General features: G+C 42.6%; 5 protein-coding genes across 6 annotated transcripts; 1 reads left to right on the forward strand and 4 right to left on the reverse strand.

Moving 5' to 3' along the window:
- Positions 1–1,857: 1,857 nt before the first annotated feature.
- BCIN_14g05330 (hypothetical protein) lies at positions 1,858–3,395 on the reverse strand. Its single transcript, XM_001550174.2, has 2 exons — positions 2,986–3,395; positions 1,858–2,886 (listed from the first exon to the last, which is right to left on the reverse strand). The coding sequence occupies exons 1-2, from the start codon at positions 3,239–3,241 to the stop codon at positions 1,982–1,984; spliced, it is 1,161 nt and encodes a 386-aa protein (XP_001550224.1). The 5' UTR covers positions 3,242–3,395; the 3' UTR covers positions 1,858–1,981.
- A 1,710-nt stretch (positions 3,396–5,105) lies between these two features.
- On the reverse strand, positions 5,106–7,527 carry BCIN_14g05340 (hypothetical protein). The gene is made up of 3 exons (XM_024697302.1): positions 6,304–7,527; positions 6,008–6,077; positions 5,106–5,739 (listed from the first exon to the last, which is right to left on the reverse strand). Exons 1-3 carry the CDS (start codon positions 7,013–7,015, stop codon positions 5,331–5,333), a joined length of 1,191 nt encoding a protein of 396 aa, XP_024553117.1. The 5' UTR covers positions 7,016–7,527; the 3' UTR covers positions 5,106–5,330.
- A 21-nt stretch (positions 7,528–7,548) lies between these two features.
- BCIN_14g05350 (hypothetical protein) lies at positions 7,549–12,261 on the forward strand. 2 transcript variants are annotated; one of them, XM_024697303.1, is made up of 6 exons: positions 7,549–8,419; positions 8,480–8,890; positions 8,938–9,374; positions 9,423–10,473; positions 10,521–11,524; positions 11,582–12,261. In XM_024697303.1, the coding sequence occupies exons 1-6, from the start codon at positions 8,132–8,134 to the stop codon at positions 11,976–11,978; spliced, it is 3,588 nt and encodes a 1,195-aa protein (XP_024553118.1). In that variant the 5' UTR covers positions 7,549–8,131; the 3' UTR covers positions 11,979–12,261. The 2 variants fall into 2 exon arrangements, with proteins under 2 accessions (XP_024553118.1, XP_001550226.2); XM_001550176.2 differs by having other exon boundaries at positions 10,521–12,261.
- Positions 12,262–12,574: 313 nt separating this feature from the next.
- Bchex5 lies at positions 12,575–15,159 on the reverse strand. The gene is made up of 7 exons (XM_001550177.2): positions 14,904–15,159; positions 14,416–14,835; positions 14,080–14,359; positions 13,925–14,027; positions 13,516–13,873; positions 13,078–13,431; positions 12,575–13,023 (listed from the first exon to the last, which is right to left on the reverse strand). The coding sequence occupies exons 1-7, from the start codon at positions 14,996–14,998 to the stop codon at positions 12,699–12,701; spliced, it is 1,935 nt and encodes a 644-aa protein (XP_001550227.1). The 5' UTR covers positions 14,999–15,159; the 3' UTR covers positions 12,575–12,698.
- A 1,724-nt stretch (positions 15,160–16,883) lies between these two features.
- On the reverse strand, positions 16,884–19,776 carry Bcltf4. Its single transcript, XM_024697304.1, has 3 exons — positions 19,329–19,776; positions 18,946–19,272; positions 16,884–18,893 (listed from the first exon to the last, which is right to left on the reverse strand). The coding sequence occupies exons 1-3, from the start codon at positions 19,431–19,433 to the stop codon at positions 18,093–18,095; spliced, it is 1,233 nt and encodes a 410-aa protein (XP_024553119.1). The 5' UTR covers positions 19,434–19,776; the 3' UTR covers positions 16,884–18,092.
- Positions 19,777–19,867: the final 91 nt, after the last annotated feature.

A 19,867-nucleotide genomic window follows, 5' to 3' on the forward strand; every position in this document is an offset into this window, starting at 1 on the left:
ATCTGGAACCATTGTTTCAAACGAAATCAATCTGATAGTCCTGGAAACAATAGGCATGATATTTGGCATGGCTCTTGGGTCCGTGGCCTGTATCGCGGGCATGTGCTTGCATTGCGTCTTCTCCCATCTTGATTCTGTTTGGCAAATTACGTGCCATGATAGTCCTTAACTCGATGAAGTTGTCTTTTCCAGAAGTCTTTCGAATCATGATTAGTTCTATAAATATGCTTTTGCATATATATTGAAAAAGTATGGGCCTTAAGGGCCTGTAGATAGTGGGGATGATGACCGTATGCATCGCCATTCAACTCAATAAATTCTAACCTTTGTTCGCTCAAAATTTTGGAATACTCTCAATATCATCCAATTAATCTGGAACACTTCAATTTTGACACGACTTTTGATTAGTACCGCGAGGTGATTGTGTCAAAAACTTCAAACTCGCTGACAACAATGCTCCCAAACCCCTTACAGTCTTCGGGTTCCTACAGCTCACCGACCTCAAGGATTCTAGTATCTATATCTCAAAACTTTATATCAAAGAAATCCCAAGCTCCCCACATCAATCCCATTCGAAAACTAGACAATTTGGTATGTATAAGTGCTTGGTCCACGAGTTTGACGTTTGGGCGTCCAGATTTGTCTCCATTCTGGTTCTGTTCAATTTGAAACTCACACCCGACTCACCTCCACAAGCATACCAAAACAACTTCTACGCCAGCCCTTCAAAACTCTCCCAAATAAACTCCTCAAATGGCACACTCCCATTAATAATCGCTTCGAAAACGCTTCTCGCAATCACCCCCGGTAGCCTCGGTATCGTCTCATTAGCCTTGGCAACCGCATCTTCGATAACCTTCCGATCTCTACTTGGCAAATATACTATATCAAATGTTGATTTGAATCTTGTAACTTCTCTTACATATGCCACTTTCTGAGCTAGGAGGCTAAGGAGTTGCGTATCGATTTCGTCAATACCGGTGCGTATCTGGGTAAGAGATTCGCAACAAAGTGTGCCATTTGGAAGGAGGAATAAGGGGTGCCCCAGGGGATAGAACGTGTAGCGTTAGAAAGCGAGGGACCAAGAGAGGTGTAACATGTGAATGCTGGGTCGGTAGGGCTTGTGGATGTGGTGGTGGTGAGAGCCGACAGGGAAGATATGACGAGGGAGAGAGCTTGGTATATACGAGTGAATTTTATGATGTCCTTAAGAATGGGATGATTTTTTTTCGATAGCGATTGATGGTAATAATTTGAAGTTGAGATCAAGATGATGGCTATAATGCAGCCACTCACGACATCCTCGGCCACAGTGAAGTAAATATTGGCGCATATAAGCAGTAAACATTGGACATTGGTTTCCTAGGCAATGGAAGTGATCAGAGCAAAAAGTAACACATCAACCTTTTTGAAGCAGAAATTTGGAAGATATCATTGAAGTATCTTTGGTGAGATAAATCATGAGCATGGGACATCTGTAGAATTGAGAAAAGGTTCAGATTGATTGAATGTCAAGTTGTTTTTCGCCATTTTCAACAAATTGACAAGAAGAACGAAGATCCAACCGGAATCATTATTCGCCTCGAAGAAAAGACAAACTTCACCTCCATGTATTCACAGTTGCAGTAATTTGAACGAAACCTTAAAACCAAAAAGAGTTGCATGGCCAATTGAAAGTTCCTTAGCCTCGCCAAAATAATCTCGATGAAGGGGCTAAGTTTAAAGGTTGAATGTCTTGATGATCTATTAGGCTAAAGACCCTGGACATCTAGATTGAAAGAGGCTTTATAGTTTATCGTAATTGTCACCAAACATTCACTTAAAACATGAATAAATTGTCATTGATAAATGCCAAGGTAGGCCAAAAAGGTATATTTGAAATGAATAATCTAACGTGCGGCGAGCCAACAGCAGTAGCTCTGCAGTTACTTGAACTCTTATTTACAAAACAGTAACAGTAAACTTAAAATCTGCGATTTTCTTAAGAAGGTGGAGCAGTTCCATTGCCTGGAGCTGTACCGTTGCCGGCACCACCGTCACCTCCACCTCCACCGCCGGAGAAACTAGAAGTGCTGGCATGTCCGCCATCGGCTTGAATAGTAGCGGCGACACTGTAGTAATCATCATCAGACCAATCTGCAGTGGTGTTGATACCGATTTGAATCCAGGCTAATAATCCATCGGTGATATCGTCGCTCAAATACATGAATTCTGGGAAAGGATCGAAATCATTCTCGGCTTGGACAATAGACCACATATCATCAGCATTGCTGGTAACGGCTTGAGTGTTTGTGTTGTATGGGTATGTGTCTTCGACTGCACTGCGGAGAACTTCGTTCCAGAAAAGTTGACCGATGTGGGTTACGGCTCCTCCCTGGATAGTATTGTTTGCAAGAACGGTAACGTTGGAGTGGGCGAGAAGATGGGTGTGTGTAGCACGTCCATCATAATGACCTGGGAAGATGGTATCAAAGGTAGCGACTCCGTCAGAATCGGTAGCTTGAATACCTCTCAAGAAGGTAGAATCGTAACCACCATCGGCGACATTTCCAGTGACATTGATACCACCGTAGACACCAGTGGCGTTACAGTTCCAGATATCGACGTAGACCTCGGGGACGGGCTCGCATGTTGTGATGTCGATGTATTGAACCTCAAGATGGAGAGGGACACCGACTTGTCCTTCAGTGACGTCTTGGCGGATAGTTTCACCGAGAACGTAGTAGGGACCATCAGTATTGGCAGGAGTCAAGATACAAGAGGTGTTAGCGGCAAAGATGGTAGATTCCGGTGTGTTGACACTGTAATCAAGAACACCAGTTTGATTGTGGTTGATAGCTTCATAGACTTCAAGAGTGGCGAGATCACGACGGAACTTTTTGGGTACTGTAGGTTTATATTAGTGTTAGAGCTACTGCAAGGATGCTGCATATTATGGAGTTTCGAATGGAATTGAAGTCCTTTGAATGGGTAGGTATTACTCACAAGTCTTGATATCGCGCTTGGCACGGAGAGAGCGAGCAGCTTCTGCACGACGAGCAACGGATCGTGCATTAAGTTGACGATGCTTCAAGGATCCAGAGCAAGAATCGAGTGATCTTTTGGCAGCGGAAGCCATTTGATCACGAGCAATGATTTCTCGCTTGATGGCATGGTGATCATGGTGCTCGCCAGGATGGGCGATGACAGGTGCAAGGCAAGCTGCCGAGAGAGCAATGGCAAGTTTAGAGATTTGAACCATATTGAACGTTCAAGAGTGTAAATCTAAAAGAGTGCTTTGAGTTCAGATTTAAGCAGTGAAGTGGAAGTAAAGATGAAGAGAATGATGATGATAAGAAAGAGAGATGTCGAGAACCTATTTATGTTCTTGAAGTTTCAATTGTTCATCTTGAAACTATGCTTTACTGCAATGTATTCTCCATTCATCAACACCGCCATCATGTTAACAAGTCGTCAGCATGAATGTCACTGATATCCACTATCACCAGCATGGTCAATGGTAAATTCAGCCTTGGCAAATATAAGGTCCTTGCTGTCTTCGCAATGAATTTCGTAAGCTTTTGTTGATGTCAACCCATTTGTTTCGAAACATCTCATTCATTATTGGCCCAAGCCACTTTCAATAACGTGCACCATTCACCGTGTTCTTCTCACTCTTTAGTAACTATGATATGGAGAACACCCCGTGAATAGTGTCGCAAGGTTTCATAATGGAGTAAATGTCCTTGAGGAACCAATGAATATGACTGTATAACAAATATCAATCCTTGGTCCCCAACCTGGTCATAACGGCAGGACGCGCAAGTATTCTCCGTAGGAAGAGGCTTAACTATAAGCTTGTAAAATACCGCTACAATCTACCGTTCTAAAGCTAACTAGGGAAGAAGGCTAACAATGCTTTGAGCCCTTTGAGGTATCTGGTGTTTAAACTTCAATCAAAATACAATCCAGCTTCCGGCCTCTTCCATGGAGAATGCAAGCAGCTTGCAATATGTTGTGCCAAAAGTACCATCGCGCAAATGCTGCAGCAATTGCATAGAACTTGAGACGCGAATGAGGCTTAATCATTGACGTCTTACTCTATACAATACTGAAGATCAAATCGTAAGCAAACACTAGTTCTAGCTCCAACAACAGTCCCCTGTATTCGCGGAAGCAGGTCCAACGGAAAGTAAATTCACCATCCAATGCGTCGTATGCTTTTACAAATTTCCAGATGAAATTCCACAGGCGAATATTGTAGAACAAATCTATTTTCGCTTGCCTCTTAAACATTTAAGCATAAACCCCAAAATTCTGAAGTTTAATTGGAGGAGAGCGGGGTTGTCGTCGCATGCCCTTAACTGCCAAGCGATTAGACTCGTCATCCTTATGAATGCCGGAATCCACACGGGCTGATGGGATGCTCCACTAAACAGTTCTAAACTTCTCCTTGCCGTTATGAGAGAGGACTCGGCTACCTCTTTCAATGCTTAACCTCATATCGACAGTGTATCATTCTGACAAAATTGAGCAAGGGCACAAGAATGGCACACTCTCAGTACGTTGATGAAATTTTTCATTTTGATAGAAATGTCGCGCAGAAAACCATTTCATGTCTGAGGGTAAATTTGCAGTGCTCTCCGTGCATAACAACGCCCAGGGATTTTTCAGTATACCTGGCTACCACAAAACAAGATGAGTGACATTCCACAAACACATAAGTGGCTGGTACCTTCGGACGACAAGAATACCCTGGAATTTCATCGCATTAATTTTTGACAAGATGTCTGTTCGCGGAAGAAGTGGGTGTTTGGAAGTTTGGAACCCGCAAAATCTTTCGAGAACACGCAGGTAATTACTTGATTTGAAAAAGGTACAGTGAGTATTTGTGGGCTTTCAGATCAAGGTGTCTAGATTGAGTATGTTGTTGCGTTGGTGAAATCTTGTTCATGGCTGAATCAAGGCTGTGATTAGTACCATTATGCCGAGTAATCGGTTAAATAGGCTGTTGAAGCTCCAGGGTTATCACAAACGAAACCATCCCTATAAATTCGAATATTCCCACGATCAGGAAAGACTTCAGCATGATTGTTCTTTTTCACCACAATGTTCATACCAAGAATTAAAGAAACTGCGGTTGGACAAATGAGATTATTCGTCCAGCCATCAAACTTACTTGCAACCGTTGCGAAGTCCGACGTTTGACACTTGCTATCGAGAAAAGATATCCGGCTGAGAAGATGGTTGAAAAAATTCTAGAAATTTATCGACGGGAAAGAAATGATTCGTATGAGGACTTTTAAATCAATCTATTGTATACGTGTATTGAACCTTCGACTTATAAACTTTCAACTACTGCTCCATATCTTTTTTCCTAGCACCCAAGTCTCCTTTACATGCCCTTGTTTATCCACCACCACAAAATCCCCTCTATATCCAGATTCTAGGCCACCTCTATCAACCAGACCCATTGGAACTGCTACGTTTCTAGTGACTGTCATTACAGCTTTCTCGATTGGTATGTTTGCCCATTCCATGAGATTCCTGACGCACTGATCTAGTGGAATACAAGTACCAACAAGGGTTTCGGTTCCAGCTATAGTCACTTTATTCCCTTCTTTGAGCTGTGGGTGCGGGATCTGGGAATGCCCAGGATAAATACCATCTGGAAGACCGGAAAGCTCGACGGAATCGGTTACTAAGATAGCCTTATTTGGAGAAGCGTGATAGGCCATGGATACAATTGATGGATGAAGGCTTTTGGTTGTCAGTATGAAAGCGGGCTAAAGGGGCGAAAACAAGAAAAATGATTGAGACAATGAGAGAAAAGAAATAAAAGAGTAATATGTCATGGGGGAGAATGGGAAAGACCAGCAATTTAAAGCCTAGCCATGAATCCTGCTGCCACGATCCCGATGGAGAAGTAAAGACCTGATGCAATAAAGTAAATACAATGGCGACAAATCCAAACTACCACATATCTCGATCCAGCTTCAAGCACATGTGAGCTAAATAATTTACTCACTGAATAGAATCGGCAATCAATGAGAATGATGGCTTCCATCGGTTCTCAGCTTTCGGACTCGATATAAGACCTATTAATGTTTAGCGTCAATTTTCAGCCTAATTCATTCCAGGGCGTACTCGAATCCCCTGTGGTCAATCAGAGATTCTCAATGTCTGAATGAAGTTGAATTTTTTAAATGGTTTAAATCACCAAATCCAGTTGGGAAACTACATTGCTTTCAAACATTGAGAGCCTCTGATCGCCGGACTGTACACCGGACTATTGGAAACCTCATGAATTTCAGTTGAACTTACCAACTAAGCCTGGCTCTCTGTGGTGCAAAGGATTCATAGCATTAAAGGTGTGGGTCAATAGAGAAGCACCAGCGTCCATACCCTTCAAACCTTCGTCATAGGTGGCCGCACTGTGTCCCATACTCACCGAAATGGTGTACTCATTTCTCAGTTTTTGGATGTGCTCCAATGCCCCTGGTAGCTCCGGAGCCATTGTTACAACTCGAATCGCATTTAAGAGATTGTCTTTCCCATAGATATCTTCAAGAGTCGAAGTTTCGGGAACGAGCAGATTTCCGGCATTGTGGGCACCTTTCTTACTTGGAGTAAGGAAGGGTCCTTCAACGTGTGCACCCAGCACGCTGGCCCCCGTAGATGAATCGGATGGTCTCAAAAACGGTAGGACGTTGTGGAAAACATCATGTTGGACAGTAGGTACTGTGGGGTAGAACGCAGTCACTCCTGTGCTCGGGAGATATTGCGATAATTTTTGAACACCATCCTGATAACTGGTAGAGTCGACGTAATTTGCAAAATGGAAACCCAAAGCACCATTGATTTGCAATTCAATAAAGCCAGGAGCGATAATACTGTTTTTGAGGTCCACCACTTCCGCATGAGCGTCACCAAATTCGTTATCAATTATCATACCATCTTCACTGATAGTGAGAGGAGAGTTATCTAGTTTGCCGTGGGAACATTTCCAGCAATTGATGAATCTGGTATGTCCCATATCAAAGGATTGATAAGTGCGTCGTGAGGGATAATGGATATTCTTGTACTATAGTTGATCTCGACGTCAACGTTCTATACTAGGACACAATCAGTGACAATGACAATGTGTGATAAATGGTAACCTAGAGATAGATAGATAGCCAATCCCATAGTTCCCACTTCCAAGATATTCCATTGGCCACAATGACAGACAGACAGCAGACCAACCAGGGAAAAGTGTGGTGCTTGGGTAGATATTTATAGGTCGAAGCTACCTCCACACAGCTACCTGGGTAGATCAAAAAAAAGGTACACTCGATTGAATCAGTCATGCATATTGAAAGACCACGATGTCGATGAGATACAATATAAGGAAAGGCGTTTGAATACTCCCGATTGGGGTTTCACCGCAAATCTTGCTTGACTGCTCTCTGTATTTTCCACGGATGAAGACAGCCCTTTCGAGTAAAGATGCTTAGGTAAGCTGCCAAGCTGTAGGTCGATCACCACGTCGGAGAACTTTCCCCGGCCAAAGAATTCTTGAGCATCATCGTCGCAATTGTGAGCCTCAATCAATCCTCAATGCTAACAACAACATAAGGAGCAACCAGCCAACCGTGTTTCATGTCATCTTCTAATTGCGGAGGTTAAATCAAGAATTTCCACACTGCACATAAACACAATCCCGCTTCGTGATTGCGTGGCTGACGCTTGGCTGAAGGATGTCTCCAGTGAAGCTCTCAAGCTACCTTAATATGACATCACTCCCAACCGACCTGGCCATTGTTCCTTGTTATGCAATTCCACATCAATTCCAAACAATTATTTTTACCATGGCGACCTGGGTAATGACTTGTGCCCTTCTGCCGTCTTCTTTATTCCTTTGCTCATGATCCGTCATACTCATCATCGATACCCGATTTCTTTCTTTTACAATTTAACATAACGAAGTTGCTGTCAAAGGCAGTAAGAAGGTAGTAAGAACATCTTCAATTGCACTTTCTGTTGATCAAGAACGGCATTTTTGTGTGCTATTTTGGTCGATCAAGAAAGCATCCCGCAGAGACCTCCCCCGCTTCCCCTCCCGCCTTGAAATTCGACCTCGATTCAATATTAATCCTCCATCTCCAGCAAGATGTCGAACGATCACAAGAAAGGTCCGGGAGCACATTACTCCGGCTCCAATCCAATTCCGAACATCCAACGGTTCGTGGAGAGCTTAGATTCAGATAAGAAAGAGAGAGATGCAAAAATTAATGCCCAATTACAATCACGCGTTCAAGGAGATGCGACAGATCATACAGAAGGACAGCCACATGGAATTGAAGGAACGAGAAAGATTGTCACCGATCCAACAACTGGGAAAAATGTAGAGATTGAGGATGTCAATGCAGATTTCATGAAGGCAGTTGATAATCCACAGGTACGCTACATCTGCCAGCCTCATTGACTTTTGATATGTAACTGACATTTATGGTAACAGCTTTCCGTTCCAAATGCAAATATTAATAAATCTACACCAGTAAAGACAGAAGCCACTCAATCCGGGGAAGAATACAGAGTAAATCAAGATATCACCGCGCCACCAGATCCAGTAGAACCTGGGAGTACTTCTGATGTTCCAATTCATGGAGAAAAAACGAACATTTTATTCCATCCTACACCCTCGGTCAGCTATGAACCCATGTACGAATCTATGGAGAAACGATCAACGCTACTTGTCATTGGAATATTTTTGGGTATTGTGGTTTTAGGAAGATTATTTGGTGGAGCTTTATATGGTCTTATTCCTTTGGGAGCATGTGTTGCATCGGGTGTATTTCTTTGGGTAAAGGAGGTCATAAGATCTGGCCGAGCTATGGAATGGGAGAGTGAAAGACAAAGAGGTCAAATGGTTAGTATACATAATCCAGAACTGGGTCTCTAAGCTAATATTCTCAGGCAACCGCAAATTTAATTCCGGAATCCGTCGAATGGATCAATAGTCTGATGGGCGTTATGTGGGGACTTATTGACCCTGATCTATTTGCGTCTGTTGCAGATACTCTTGAAGATGTTATGCAAGCTTCGGTACCTGGTATCATTGAAAACGTCAGAGTCGCAGAAATCAATCAAGGGACAAATCCTTTCCGAATTTTGAGTTTACGAGCTCTCCCTGATGGTCATGTTCAGGAAATGAAGGATGATATCCATAGACAAAATGAAAAGAACAAAGACCCTCAAGAGCTAGCCGCAGATGAGGGAGGTGGAGATTATTATAATTTGGAATGCTCTTTTGCATATCATGCTCAACCTTCAGGAGGCGGAACTTCCGAGAAGGCGAAGAATATGCACATGCAACTGGTATTTTATCTCGGTATGAAAGGACTATTCGGAGTGTAAGTTTTTGTTTCCTTCCACGATGTGACAATGCTAATTGATTGCAGACCTCTCCCAATTTTTGTTGAATTGCAAGGTCTTGTCGGAACCGTTCGATTACGTCTTCAACTTTCCCCAGAGCCTCCATTTTTGAAGGCTTTAACATTTACATTGATGGGACTTCCAAAAGTTCAAGCTGGATGTGTTCCAATGATCGAAACGGGTATAAACATCCTTAACCTTCCTCTTATCTCCAACTTCGTTAATTATGCCATTGGTGCCGCTGCCAATGAATATGTTGCCCCAAAATCTATGACATTGGATATGGCCAAATTATTGAAAGGTGACGATATTCAAAAGGATGTCGAAGCACTTGGTGTTCTTTGGATCAGAATTCATAGAGCTACTGGCCTTAGCAAGCAGGATCGTCGTGGAAGTGAAGGTGGTGGAAGTGATCCTTACATCACTGTCAGTTTCTCTAAGTACGGAAAGCCAATGTATTGCACTCGAGTCATTCAAGACGACCTCAACCCCGTTTGGGAAGAGACTTGTGCTCTACTCGTAACTCCTGATCTTATCAAGGCTGATGAACAACTTTCAATGGAACTTTGGGATTCTGATCGATCCACTTCTGATGACGTTGTTGGTAAAGTCGAACTTTCCATGCAAAAAATGATTCAACACCCAGGGAAGATGTATCCACAAGTTTCGAAACTTCGTGGTATGGATTCCGATAGTTCGATGCCTGGTGAACTTCATTGGGAAGTTGGATACTTTGGTAAACCACAGTTCAGACCAGCAATGAGAAGCCATGGAAAAGATATCAATCTACCCAAAGAATTGCAAGACAAGGAAGAATTACAAGATCCAAAAGGAAGTCTTGATACTCCTGAAGAAGATGCTGCGGTTCATACTCCCCCTGATCCATTATGGCCAAGTGGTGTCTGCAGTGTTATTGTTCATCAAATTGTCAACCTCGAATTACAAAATGTCAAAGGTAGTGATGGTAATCGAAAGGGTAGGGAGTTTGAACCAGCAGTGGAAGCAGGTGAGAATAAAGAAGAGGAACATAAGAAGTTACCAAGCAGTTATTGTACCATTTTATACAACGATGAATTGGTATGTATTGTCTTCTATGCTGGTTTCTCATGACTCACCATTTTTAGGTATATCGTACACGTTCCAAGGTTGTCAGCTCAAAGCCTATTTTCAATGCAGGTACCGAACGTTTCATCCGCGACTGGAGATCAGCAATTATCACCGTCACAGTACGGGATCAACGTATGAGACAGCACGATCCAATTCTTGGAGTTGTTCCTCTGAAGTTATCGGATCTTCTACAAACAAGTTCTCAAGTTACAAGATGGTATCCTCTGGATGGTGGAATTGGTTTTGGTCGCGTCAGAATCTCCGTTCTTTTCAGAAGTGTCGAAACTAGATTACCACCACAACAATTGGGCTGGGATGTCGGAACATTTGAATTCACATCTGATAGGATTTCAGCTACTGGCTATGCCAACAACTCCAAACTGAAGCTTCGAACTGGAGGAAGTGTAGGAAAGATTAATCGTACCCAATGTCGAAAGACTGAAGGAGGTGATGGTGTATACTGGGACCTTGTCAGGAAAGAAGGAAAAAATAATATTCGACTTCCAGTCAAATATCGTTATCGTTCACCAATCGTCTTCGAATTTCACGTCACTGGTAAACGTGGAGCAGATGCCTATGCAGTAATCTGGCTTCACAAGCTGGAGGACAATAAGGCGGAAGAAATTGATATTCCAATCTGGAAAACTGACAAGGGCATGAGACTTACTCAAAATTACATCACTGAGGAAAATTTTCACGACATTCCAGATATGGAGATTGAAGAAATCGGACGACTCAGATTTTCGGGGAGATTTAAAGCTGGTATGGATCAAGATCATGAAAGATTTGTCACCGACAATGATTCCCGAGAAACTCAAGAAACTTGGGAAGCATGCCATTCCGAAGGTGTGCGTGGTAACATTGTAACGAAAGAAATCCCACCAATTGTTCAACAACTTCACGACCAGTCTTTAACTCAAGGAAGAGACGTTCTCAGTCAAGCCGATGAAGATGAGAAGGCTAAGTGGTTAGATCAAGATGGAACAGATTGGAGTGGAGCTTTTGGTCAGGATCCTGCACAGTACGTCAATAAAGGTGGTTTCGGACAGAAGTATCAGGATGCTGACTATGAGGCTAGCATGGTACGGAAGCCGCGAGGAGAAGGTGGATGTGTTGAAGCAAATCTCAATGAAAATATGAGCGAGTACACAAGTACTTCGTCTACATCTTCGGACTCAGACTCGGATGCAGAATCGGATTTAGGCTTGAATGATGCTACGACTAGATCAACAAACGAGAACGGCGAGATGGATGGAAACAATGGGTCGAGTCATTCCAGTAATCCGATCAAACAGTATCAGAATTATAAGGAGAATTCAAAAGGCTTGCATAGAAAGCAGAGGGGACTTATGCAGTGGAAACCGGTGAGGAACCTGGTTTTTGCAAAGGATGAGATGAAGTTTGCGGCAAGGAGAATGAAGAACAAGGCGAGTTTGAGTGGAAGACAACCAGATGTTGAGACTGAGACCGGTTGAGAAGAATTCAAGGATCAACGTTTCGTTGTTTCAGGTTATGGTTTGGTTGCATGAAAAATGGTTCATCACATGGCTTTTATTCCTTCCTTTTGGGTGGTTGATATGCATTTTGGCGGTGCATATGGGCGTTTTAGTCGTGATATCTTATGAGGTAATTAGTAAGCAAACGAATAATTAAGCATACGATGCATGCATTAGGCGGTCATGAAAACGAAACAACACGAATTAGTTAGTTGCTCTGGTAGCAGTTAGCAGTAATGAAGGAAATATTTCAACATTGTGTAAATGTAACTACCTGCGTATAGAGTGAACTCGTGAATATGACCTGCAAACTTGATGTTTGCTTTATCGACGGAATGGCTCGGTTAATAGGAGGGAGATAGGAGAGGTAGTTTATTTGCTAGTGGGAAAATGATGTTGAGGTTATGTGATTGCTGGCAAGAAATTCTTCATTTGATGTTTAAGTCTTGATTCTTTTTCAAGTTATAGGGAGATAGAAAGGAATTCAAAGTTCCTTTCGAATAGCCATCATTCCGTCGACTTATACAGGCTGGAAAGATCACTTTGTACCATAAACATCACAAAATCAATTAGGCAGAATGTAAGTTATTTAAATCCAGCTGTGTATTTGTAAATCTCTATCCTCCATTATCTATCTTTCTATTCCTATAGAAGATATCCCATCTTTTAATCCAATCCCTCCATTTCACATCAACGCCATTAATTTTTCTCTCCAGTTGAAATCTCTGCACTCTCTCCCTCGCTACTCCTCTCCACCTTCTCAATCTGTTCCGGCTGTCCTGTAAGTTTCGTATCAGGTGCTCTATAGTCCGCCGTCTCCTCAAAATGATAAAGAGGTTCTAGTACCGCGTGCTTGTTGAAAAATACATATCGTTGAACCCAGTATGGGAGGGTCTTGGTGATTTGATATTTCATAAATGTACGGGTTGGGATGGCGAAAATGTAGTCTAATTCTTCGAGTGTACGCTGTTTGGTCTCGGGGACAAAGAGGAAAATCATTACGAAAGCGACAACATTGAGTCCGCTAGTTTTTGTGTTAGTGGATTGCGTATTCTGTGTGAATAGGCGGAAAACTTACGCGTAAAATCCAAATGCTCCAACGGGATGGAAGACTTCCAAGATCTTAGGGAAAGAAATTGATAGAACGGCTGCCCAGAATAGACATGTTGCCACTGCCCAGCCCATTCCAACTTCTCTGTGAGATAATGGGAAAACCTCGGCCGAGTAAGTAAAAGGAACAGGCCCTTCTCCTGGTGAATAAAATGCCGCAAATATGTAAATGAATGTTGCGATGAGTGCAAGATGTGCTTTAGAATCTTCAGGGATGAGGAAGCATAGGCCAGCGACGAGGAGAGACCATGCCATTTGTGGGAAAGTGAAAAGGAGTAGAGAGCGGCGACCAAAGGTGTCAATGGTCCAAATTGCCGGCCAGCTAAATGAACAATATTAGTATCTTGATATAATAATTCAAAGAGTGGGCAAAACATTCGATGAAGTAAGGAGAAAAAAGACTTACGCAAACACGAAGTTAACCAATCCGAATCCAAAACTAGCAATCAATGCATTCTTTTCGGAAGCACCTGCCTGTCTGAAAATGGTCGAAGAATAGAATGAGATGATGTTGATACCACACATCTGTTGAGCAATCATAACGGTAAAAGATGCAAGAGTTGCTCTTCGTACACGTGGAATGGTAAATAATTGAATGAATCTACTGACGTAGTTGGTTTCACCGACAATAGCTGCTTCGATTTTGAGTTGGCAGTCGATGAAGTAGAGATCACGAGCAGCAAAAAGATCGTGTTTACGGAGTCGGCAAAGAGACTTGTAGGCCCTCTGGTATTCTCCTCGTTTCATCAACCATCTTGGAGATTCTACGTCGATCATTAGCTAATTGAATGGATTCACAAACTGAATTTACTTACCCGGGCAGAAATAGATCAAGGCTGCGAGAGGTAGAGCTGGAATGAATGCAGATCCAATTTGAAGTCTCCATGCGATCTTGCCTGTATCAATGACGACCAAGTTCTGGATGGATGTCAGCTGATGAAACTTTGCTGAAGAATCAATCAATACCCACTGCAACAAATCCTAAGAAGATACCAAAAGCCGTCCACATTTGCCATGACATAACCAATGCTCCTCGAATCATAGCTGGACTATTCTCCGCAGCAAAGATTGGTACTGTACTTCCTTTCAGACCCATTCCAAGTCCTAAAATTATACGACTGGCAAAGAGAGTTTCCCAAGACTTTGCGAAAGCTCCTCCGATAGGAGTAAAGATGCAAATAATAGCTGCGATGAAAATGGTACCACGACGTCCGAACCAGGCATTGAAGGGATCACTCATCCAACAGCCACTGTATAGATCGTCAGCCATGATCATTTGTAGTATCAAAACTCAATCTCAACTCACAAGAAAGCCGATCCAATATATGGAGCAGCATTAACCAATCCAACAAGCCAATTATCACGATCATGGTTTGGGGAATTTGGGTTTTCTCCTTGGCCGATTCCGAATTCTGATGGAAATGAAAGGTTTGCTCCATTACTACCCGTCTGATCCCAACCTTGAACAGCTGCACCGATAGAGCACGTAATAATTGTCAAGTAAAGTGTCCTTGGGTGGCTCCATCTATGTGCCGCTTCGTATCTTAAAGCAGCTTTTTCATCCTCTTCCAATCTGTCTACATTCTCAAAGTTCTCTGGGTCAGATGCTACCAAAGCACCTTTCTCCAGCAAAGGGAGGATATGGTTGAGGTCGTTGGCTTGTGCAAATTCTCCCACATCTCGAATGATGGTTTCTTCTGATAATCCCGCTAGAGGATTTTGAATTCTTTGAATAAGGTATTAGTAACAATCATACTTTCATAGGAAATCAGCAATAGATAAGTTGCCACTTACTTGGCAGTAACATTTTTATTCAAATCGACATGAGTAGATGGGTGAGCGTGCTCGACAGTGTCGATATTATCAACTTGATTCTTCGTTGAGGCCATCTTGTGAGATGAGAACGAAGAAGACAACTAGAAAGACTTGGAGAAAGCTGGGCAAAGTAAACAAGCAAGAAGAAGAAGAATCCAAGAATCGGCGGAAACCATAAGCCTTATAATCTCAATGCCCGTTGGATTTGGGATCATCCAACTTTCCCCTCCATCTCAAGATTATAGCTACCTGCACCTAGGTTACACCCTTGTCGCATACTATTGTGGAGAATAAACTCACTAGAAAAACGCGTAGGTATGTTAATGCACCACAGACATGTAATGCTAAGCTAGAACTGGGTGAAAAGATGGTTCAGTCAACCAATTGACCAGCTAGCTAGAGGACCTTGTGCTGGATGATCAAGCCAGGGTCGGGACGACCGAGCAAAAGAGTTTGAGCTTTACCTTAGTTATTCAGTCTATCGGGCTTGGGATTTCAAGGTAAGTTTCAAGGAAATGGGGAAAAGCGGAAAACAATGAACCAATGAAGGAACATGTTACGTTAACTAGGCTGAGCTAGGGCGATTTCACATAGATTTGGCGCGCGCCCCGCCCGTCAGCCCCCAGAAGCTTACCTCAACCCCACGGTACAAGATAGATGTGTATACAAGGATCCTACGTGAGCACGAGAAAAATTGCCTGCCTTGGCTGTAGTTTCAGGGAAAAGATCAACATGTCATTCCAAAAATTCGAAGACCAAGACTCGTATTGACTCTCGAGTAATGAGGACTTGAACTAGGACATGTAATCTGGGGATGTGGAGGTGGATTTCTGGTCGCTAAAAGTTTCTGATGGAAATAATAATTTGTCAGGATGATCAGCATGTGCTCTAACAATCCGGTGCAGTACGATATAGAACGCTGGCGCTACGACGCTGTTTCCGTTTACGTGTGGGATGATATCTCGAAGGTGGCGGGCGGAAGCATCCTTCACCGAATTGCGAAACTACTTCAAGTCAAATCACTCAATGAGGTGAGGATCGTCACATCAAATCCATGTCTTTACCTCTCTACCCCATGGAGGCCCAAACCCCAACCAACTTCTCCAATTTCTCCAAGATCTCCACATATTTTCTCCATACCCCAGCAAAATTGCCATTTGTGCTCAAAATGGTTCACCGTACGATGTCTATGTCACCTGTCACTTTATCTTACCACTTGATCCTTCATTTCTTCGCTTGTTCTTTGTCGCCGTTGTGGGGAATTTGTTCCAATGATTCCATGTTATTTGATCTAATCCAAGAGAATCAAAAGTGGCGGTAAGGCTTATCGGGCGATCGAAGATTAAGAGTGTGAGATCTAATTTGTGTGTTCAAAAGCGCCGATATTAAACTACGCCGCATCGTCGTCATCGGCTTGCCATGACTGTACACTAAACATTGTACAAACAGTTACACAAGGACAAGGTAATCAAGTACTTACACGTGATGGAAAACTCGACAGTCATCTTGATTCGCTCATTCTTGGCCGACCAAGTTCGAACATATGCAAAGCTGACTGTAGCTGGATTCATATGATGTCTCGAAGAAACGAATCGGTATAATTCTCGGTATGTTTTTTCGACTAAACGTATGAGAAGTAGAGGTGCAGTTTGTTCGTTGTCAGGCGGAGACAAATCAATGTTAAAGTCAAAGAATCAAATCGTTGGTCCGGACCTCAAAAGGCGTGGCATCATTTTAGGTTCTGCTTCGGTCTAGCCATGTAAATGCTCGCTCTAACTCTGTCATTGGTAAATGTTGCGCGCTCGGATCATTCATTTGCGTAGAGAATGGCGGGGGGTTCATGCTAGTAGCTCGAGAGTGGGTGGGTAAAAGTGTGGAGCATTAGGACATGGCAAGGTGAAGAGAAGAGTTAGTATATATCGTTCAAGGACTCACAAACGTCTTGGAAATTGATTAAATTGTTTCAAACGGGAATTCTATTAGACAGACTATGGTGTAGTGATCCTGCACTAAACATATCAGTCATTGTAACCCTTGAATTGTCCATCTCAAGCACCCAGCACGGAGGGTTACTTAATAAGAAAAGCAAGAAACACAATTGACTGTGTAATGAGTACATCCCGCACACCAAACACAATCCCCACCATTATCTAGGCCACAACAACAACACACCCAGCCATTAATTTCATGTCGAAGAACAAGAGCTGAGTTAGAAGTGACTGGTTTGTTGTAGCAGCTCTTTGAAGTTTTGCCTGGATTGGAACACATGGTTGCGCACATGGTTTGCTAAGATGCCGAGTCGAAAGTGAATATAGGAATATTCTTGTTGATAGCTTGGACTTTGGCGTCTTTAGATGTGATGGCGTGATGTTGGCGATTATATAAATTTTGGTCGAGGGATAGGACTTTATAGAGAGGGGAAATAAGAGAACAAAGAGGATACAAGGTAAGAACAAAACGTCAGAGAGAACAAAGAAACGACAGAAAGAGAATAAGGTGCCTCGAGAAAAAAACGACGGAGGTATTGCCGAAAGAAATTGTCCTTGACCTCCTTACACTTAACGAAGACAAAAGATACCGGCCTTCATCTTGAAAAGCGAATGGGGGATTGAAACTGCTTTGAATTATTGACGAACAATTGAATGTAATCGAAGGAAAATGGCTAGAGGGAAATAGAATTCGATGAGCGATAAGAATGCTCTGGAATACTCTGCCTCCTTACGGTTCTGTCCTTCGCCGTTATTAGGTAGTTATTGTCACAGAAATGCGTATCAAAGATAATTCGTTGATATATAATCTCAGAATCGTGGGCAAAAGAGTGTTCGAGATGGCAAGTTTCCCCTAGACACAAAAAATCCATAAATTCTTGCTTGGCAGTCTGCAAGTAAATCGAGAAGAACAACAGAATTCGAAATCGAGTGACTTTGGATGTGCCTGTCATGGAAATAATATTGTGTGCAGGGAAATGGCAAAAGTTTTCGAAGACAAGAGACAGTCGCGATGGAAATGACAGTGAAGGTGAAGAGATGTTATCGTGGCGATTGAATTATATTAATTAATAGTAGAAGTAGTTGCACATGACCATCGACATCTATGCGTCACAAACACAGTCAGGATGACTCTCAGGATCTCTAAAAATAGATTAGTGAAGCCACCTCGACGAACAATTCAGTAAGATGTCAACCCAGAAACCATCTTTGGGTAGGCTAGAAGTGTTTGAATATCCAATTCATGTTTGTGAAAGGTCTCCAAATATATGCAGATAGCCTGGCACTCCAGTGATACACGCCTCCAAATCCACCAATGTGGAAATTGACAAACTTTTCCAAGCCAATAAGCTTGCAACAAGAGAGCGCGAGAGTCTTTTTGTAAAAGTTGGCTTTTGAACTGCGAATGCATACTGTTGACAAAGGTCCAAAACTTCAAAATTACAGTAATAGGATCATCAACATCAATGATATCTGATAATAAAGATGCTGCAAGATGATAGGGGTTATCATGTGAGTTGGAGCTGGGATACAGATTCAGAAGCGTGACGAAAGCTTGGGGCAATGTCTCAAGACGAATGTGTGAGAATTGTGACAAAGTCTCATAAGACGGTGCCATCAATGTCTTAAATGCGCTCGCATTTTGGTCCAGACCCAATTTCCAAATTTCAGACTTCCCATAGCTCATCGTTAACCAATTCAGATCCAGAGATGAAGCTGGTTTTAAAGGCCAAGCTTCTTCTGGACTTGCTGCTTCAATATTACAAAATGTAATTATACCAAGAAGAACGGAAGTTGCCCATAAAGCATCGCGTTCTGATGAAGATTTAATTGATCCGGATGTCAAATTTCTGCTGAATAATGATATACTTTGACACCAATGAAAAGCTTCCCGAGAAGACATTCTTATGCTTTGCTCAATAGAGATGTGTCGGTCATGCATTAGCGTAAATGTGAGTAGGGCGTGCATCAGGTATGGATGCTGTAGTGGGTCAGCAGAAGATCAATGGAAATGTTATGTTTCAACAACATACCAGACACGATAGCTTGATGAACTCATTTTGATATATTTGAAGATTCCTACTCGTTGTTATAGAGTAAACAGTTCTCGTTTGAAACTTATTCAATAACTCCAAATGTTCTTGGTCGCTCAAATCGTATATATCGATCTTTCCGGGAGCTTTCAGCCGCGAACTAATGAGGTCTGGAATTGTTTGGTTTAATAAATAGGGGAGTCTGTGCTGAAGAGTCTCGAAGGTAAAAGACTTCTCAAGTAGTTGAAGTACTGAGGTTTGGTTGTCGTAATTGCAGTGAACATTGAATTCTGCACACCGTTTACACTTTGGTTTGTCCTCATCACACTGCAGGCGGCCAGTTAAACATTTCCCCTTCAGATGGGATAGGAACTTGGACATACCTTGACTTTTCTCAACTTACAGTTTCCACATCCACGACGTGATTTTTTATGTGGTCTTATCTTCCGGTTGGTAGCTTTTCCAGAGACCAGAAGGGGGGTCGTCATGGCTCTAGATCAGTTGAAGATTTATCAAACGCAACGCCCAGAAAGACAGAGACTCTAATGCGTGATCCAAGAGATAGTGTGAGGCGTGAGGTCTGGGAATAGAAAGCATGGGCAGTTCACGATGTGCTGCATATGGATATTCTGCGAGGTGGTATTTTGTTTGGACGGATCACATTGTGACGAGGAAATGAAAGGGGTGAAGGTTCACAGGAGGTCGACCAGGCAAGCCATCACGATATTCTATAGCCGGCATCGTATTCTGATAAATTCGATAAATTCGATAAATTCAAGATCTGCGCAAGATATAAAGAAGCTCGACAAGGTGCAGTAAGATCGTTTTTCCAGTTGTCTCCCATGTGCATTCTTCGGAGTCGGATACCTAGTAAGCTTCGGATAACTCACAGGACGCTAACCTCCATTCGCATTTACCATGC

Source organism: Botrytis cinerea, chromosome 14 (genome assembly GCF_000143535.2).
Source record: "Botrytis cinerea B05.10 chromosome 14, complete sequence".
In the NCBI taxonomy this organism is placed as follows: domain Eukaryota; kingdom Fungi; phylum Ascomycota; class Leotiomycetes; order Helotiales; family Sclerotiniaceae; genus Botrytis; species Botrytis cinerea.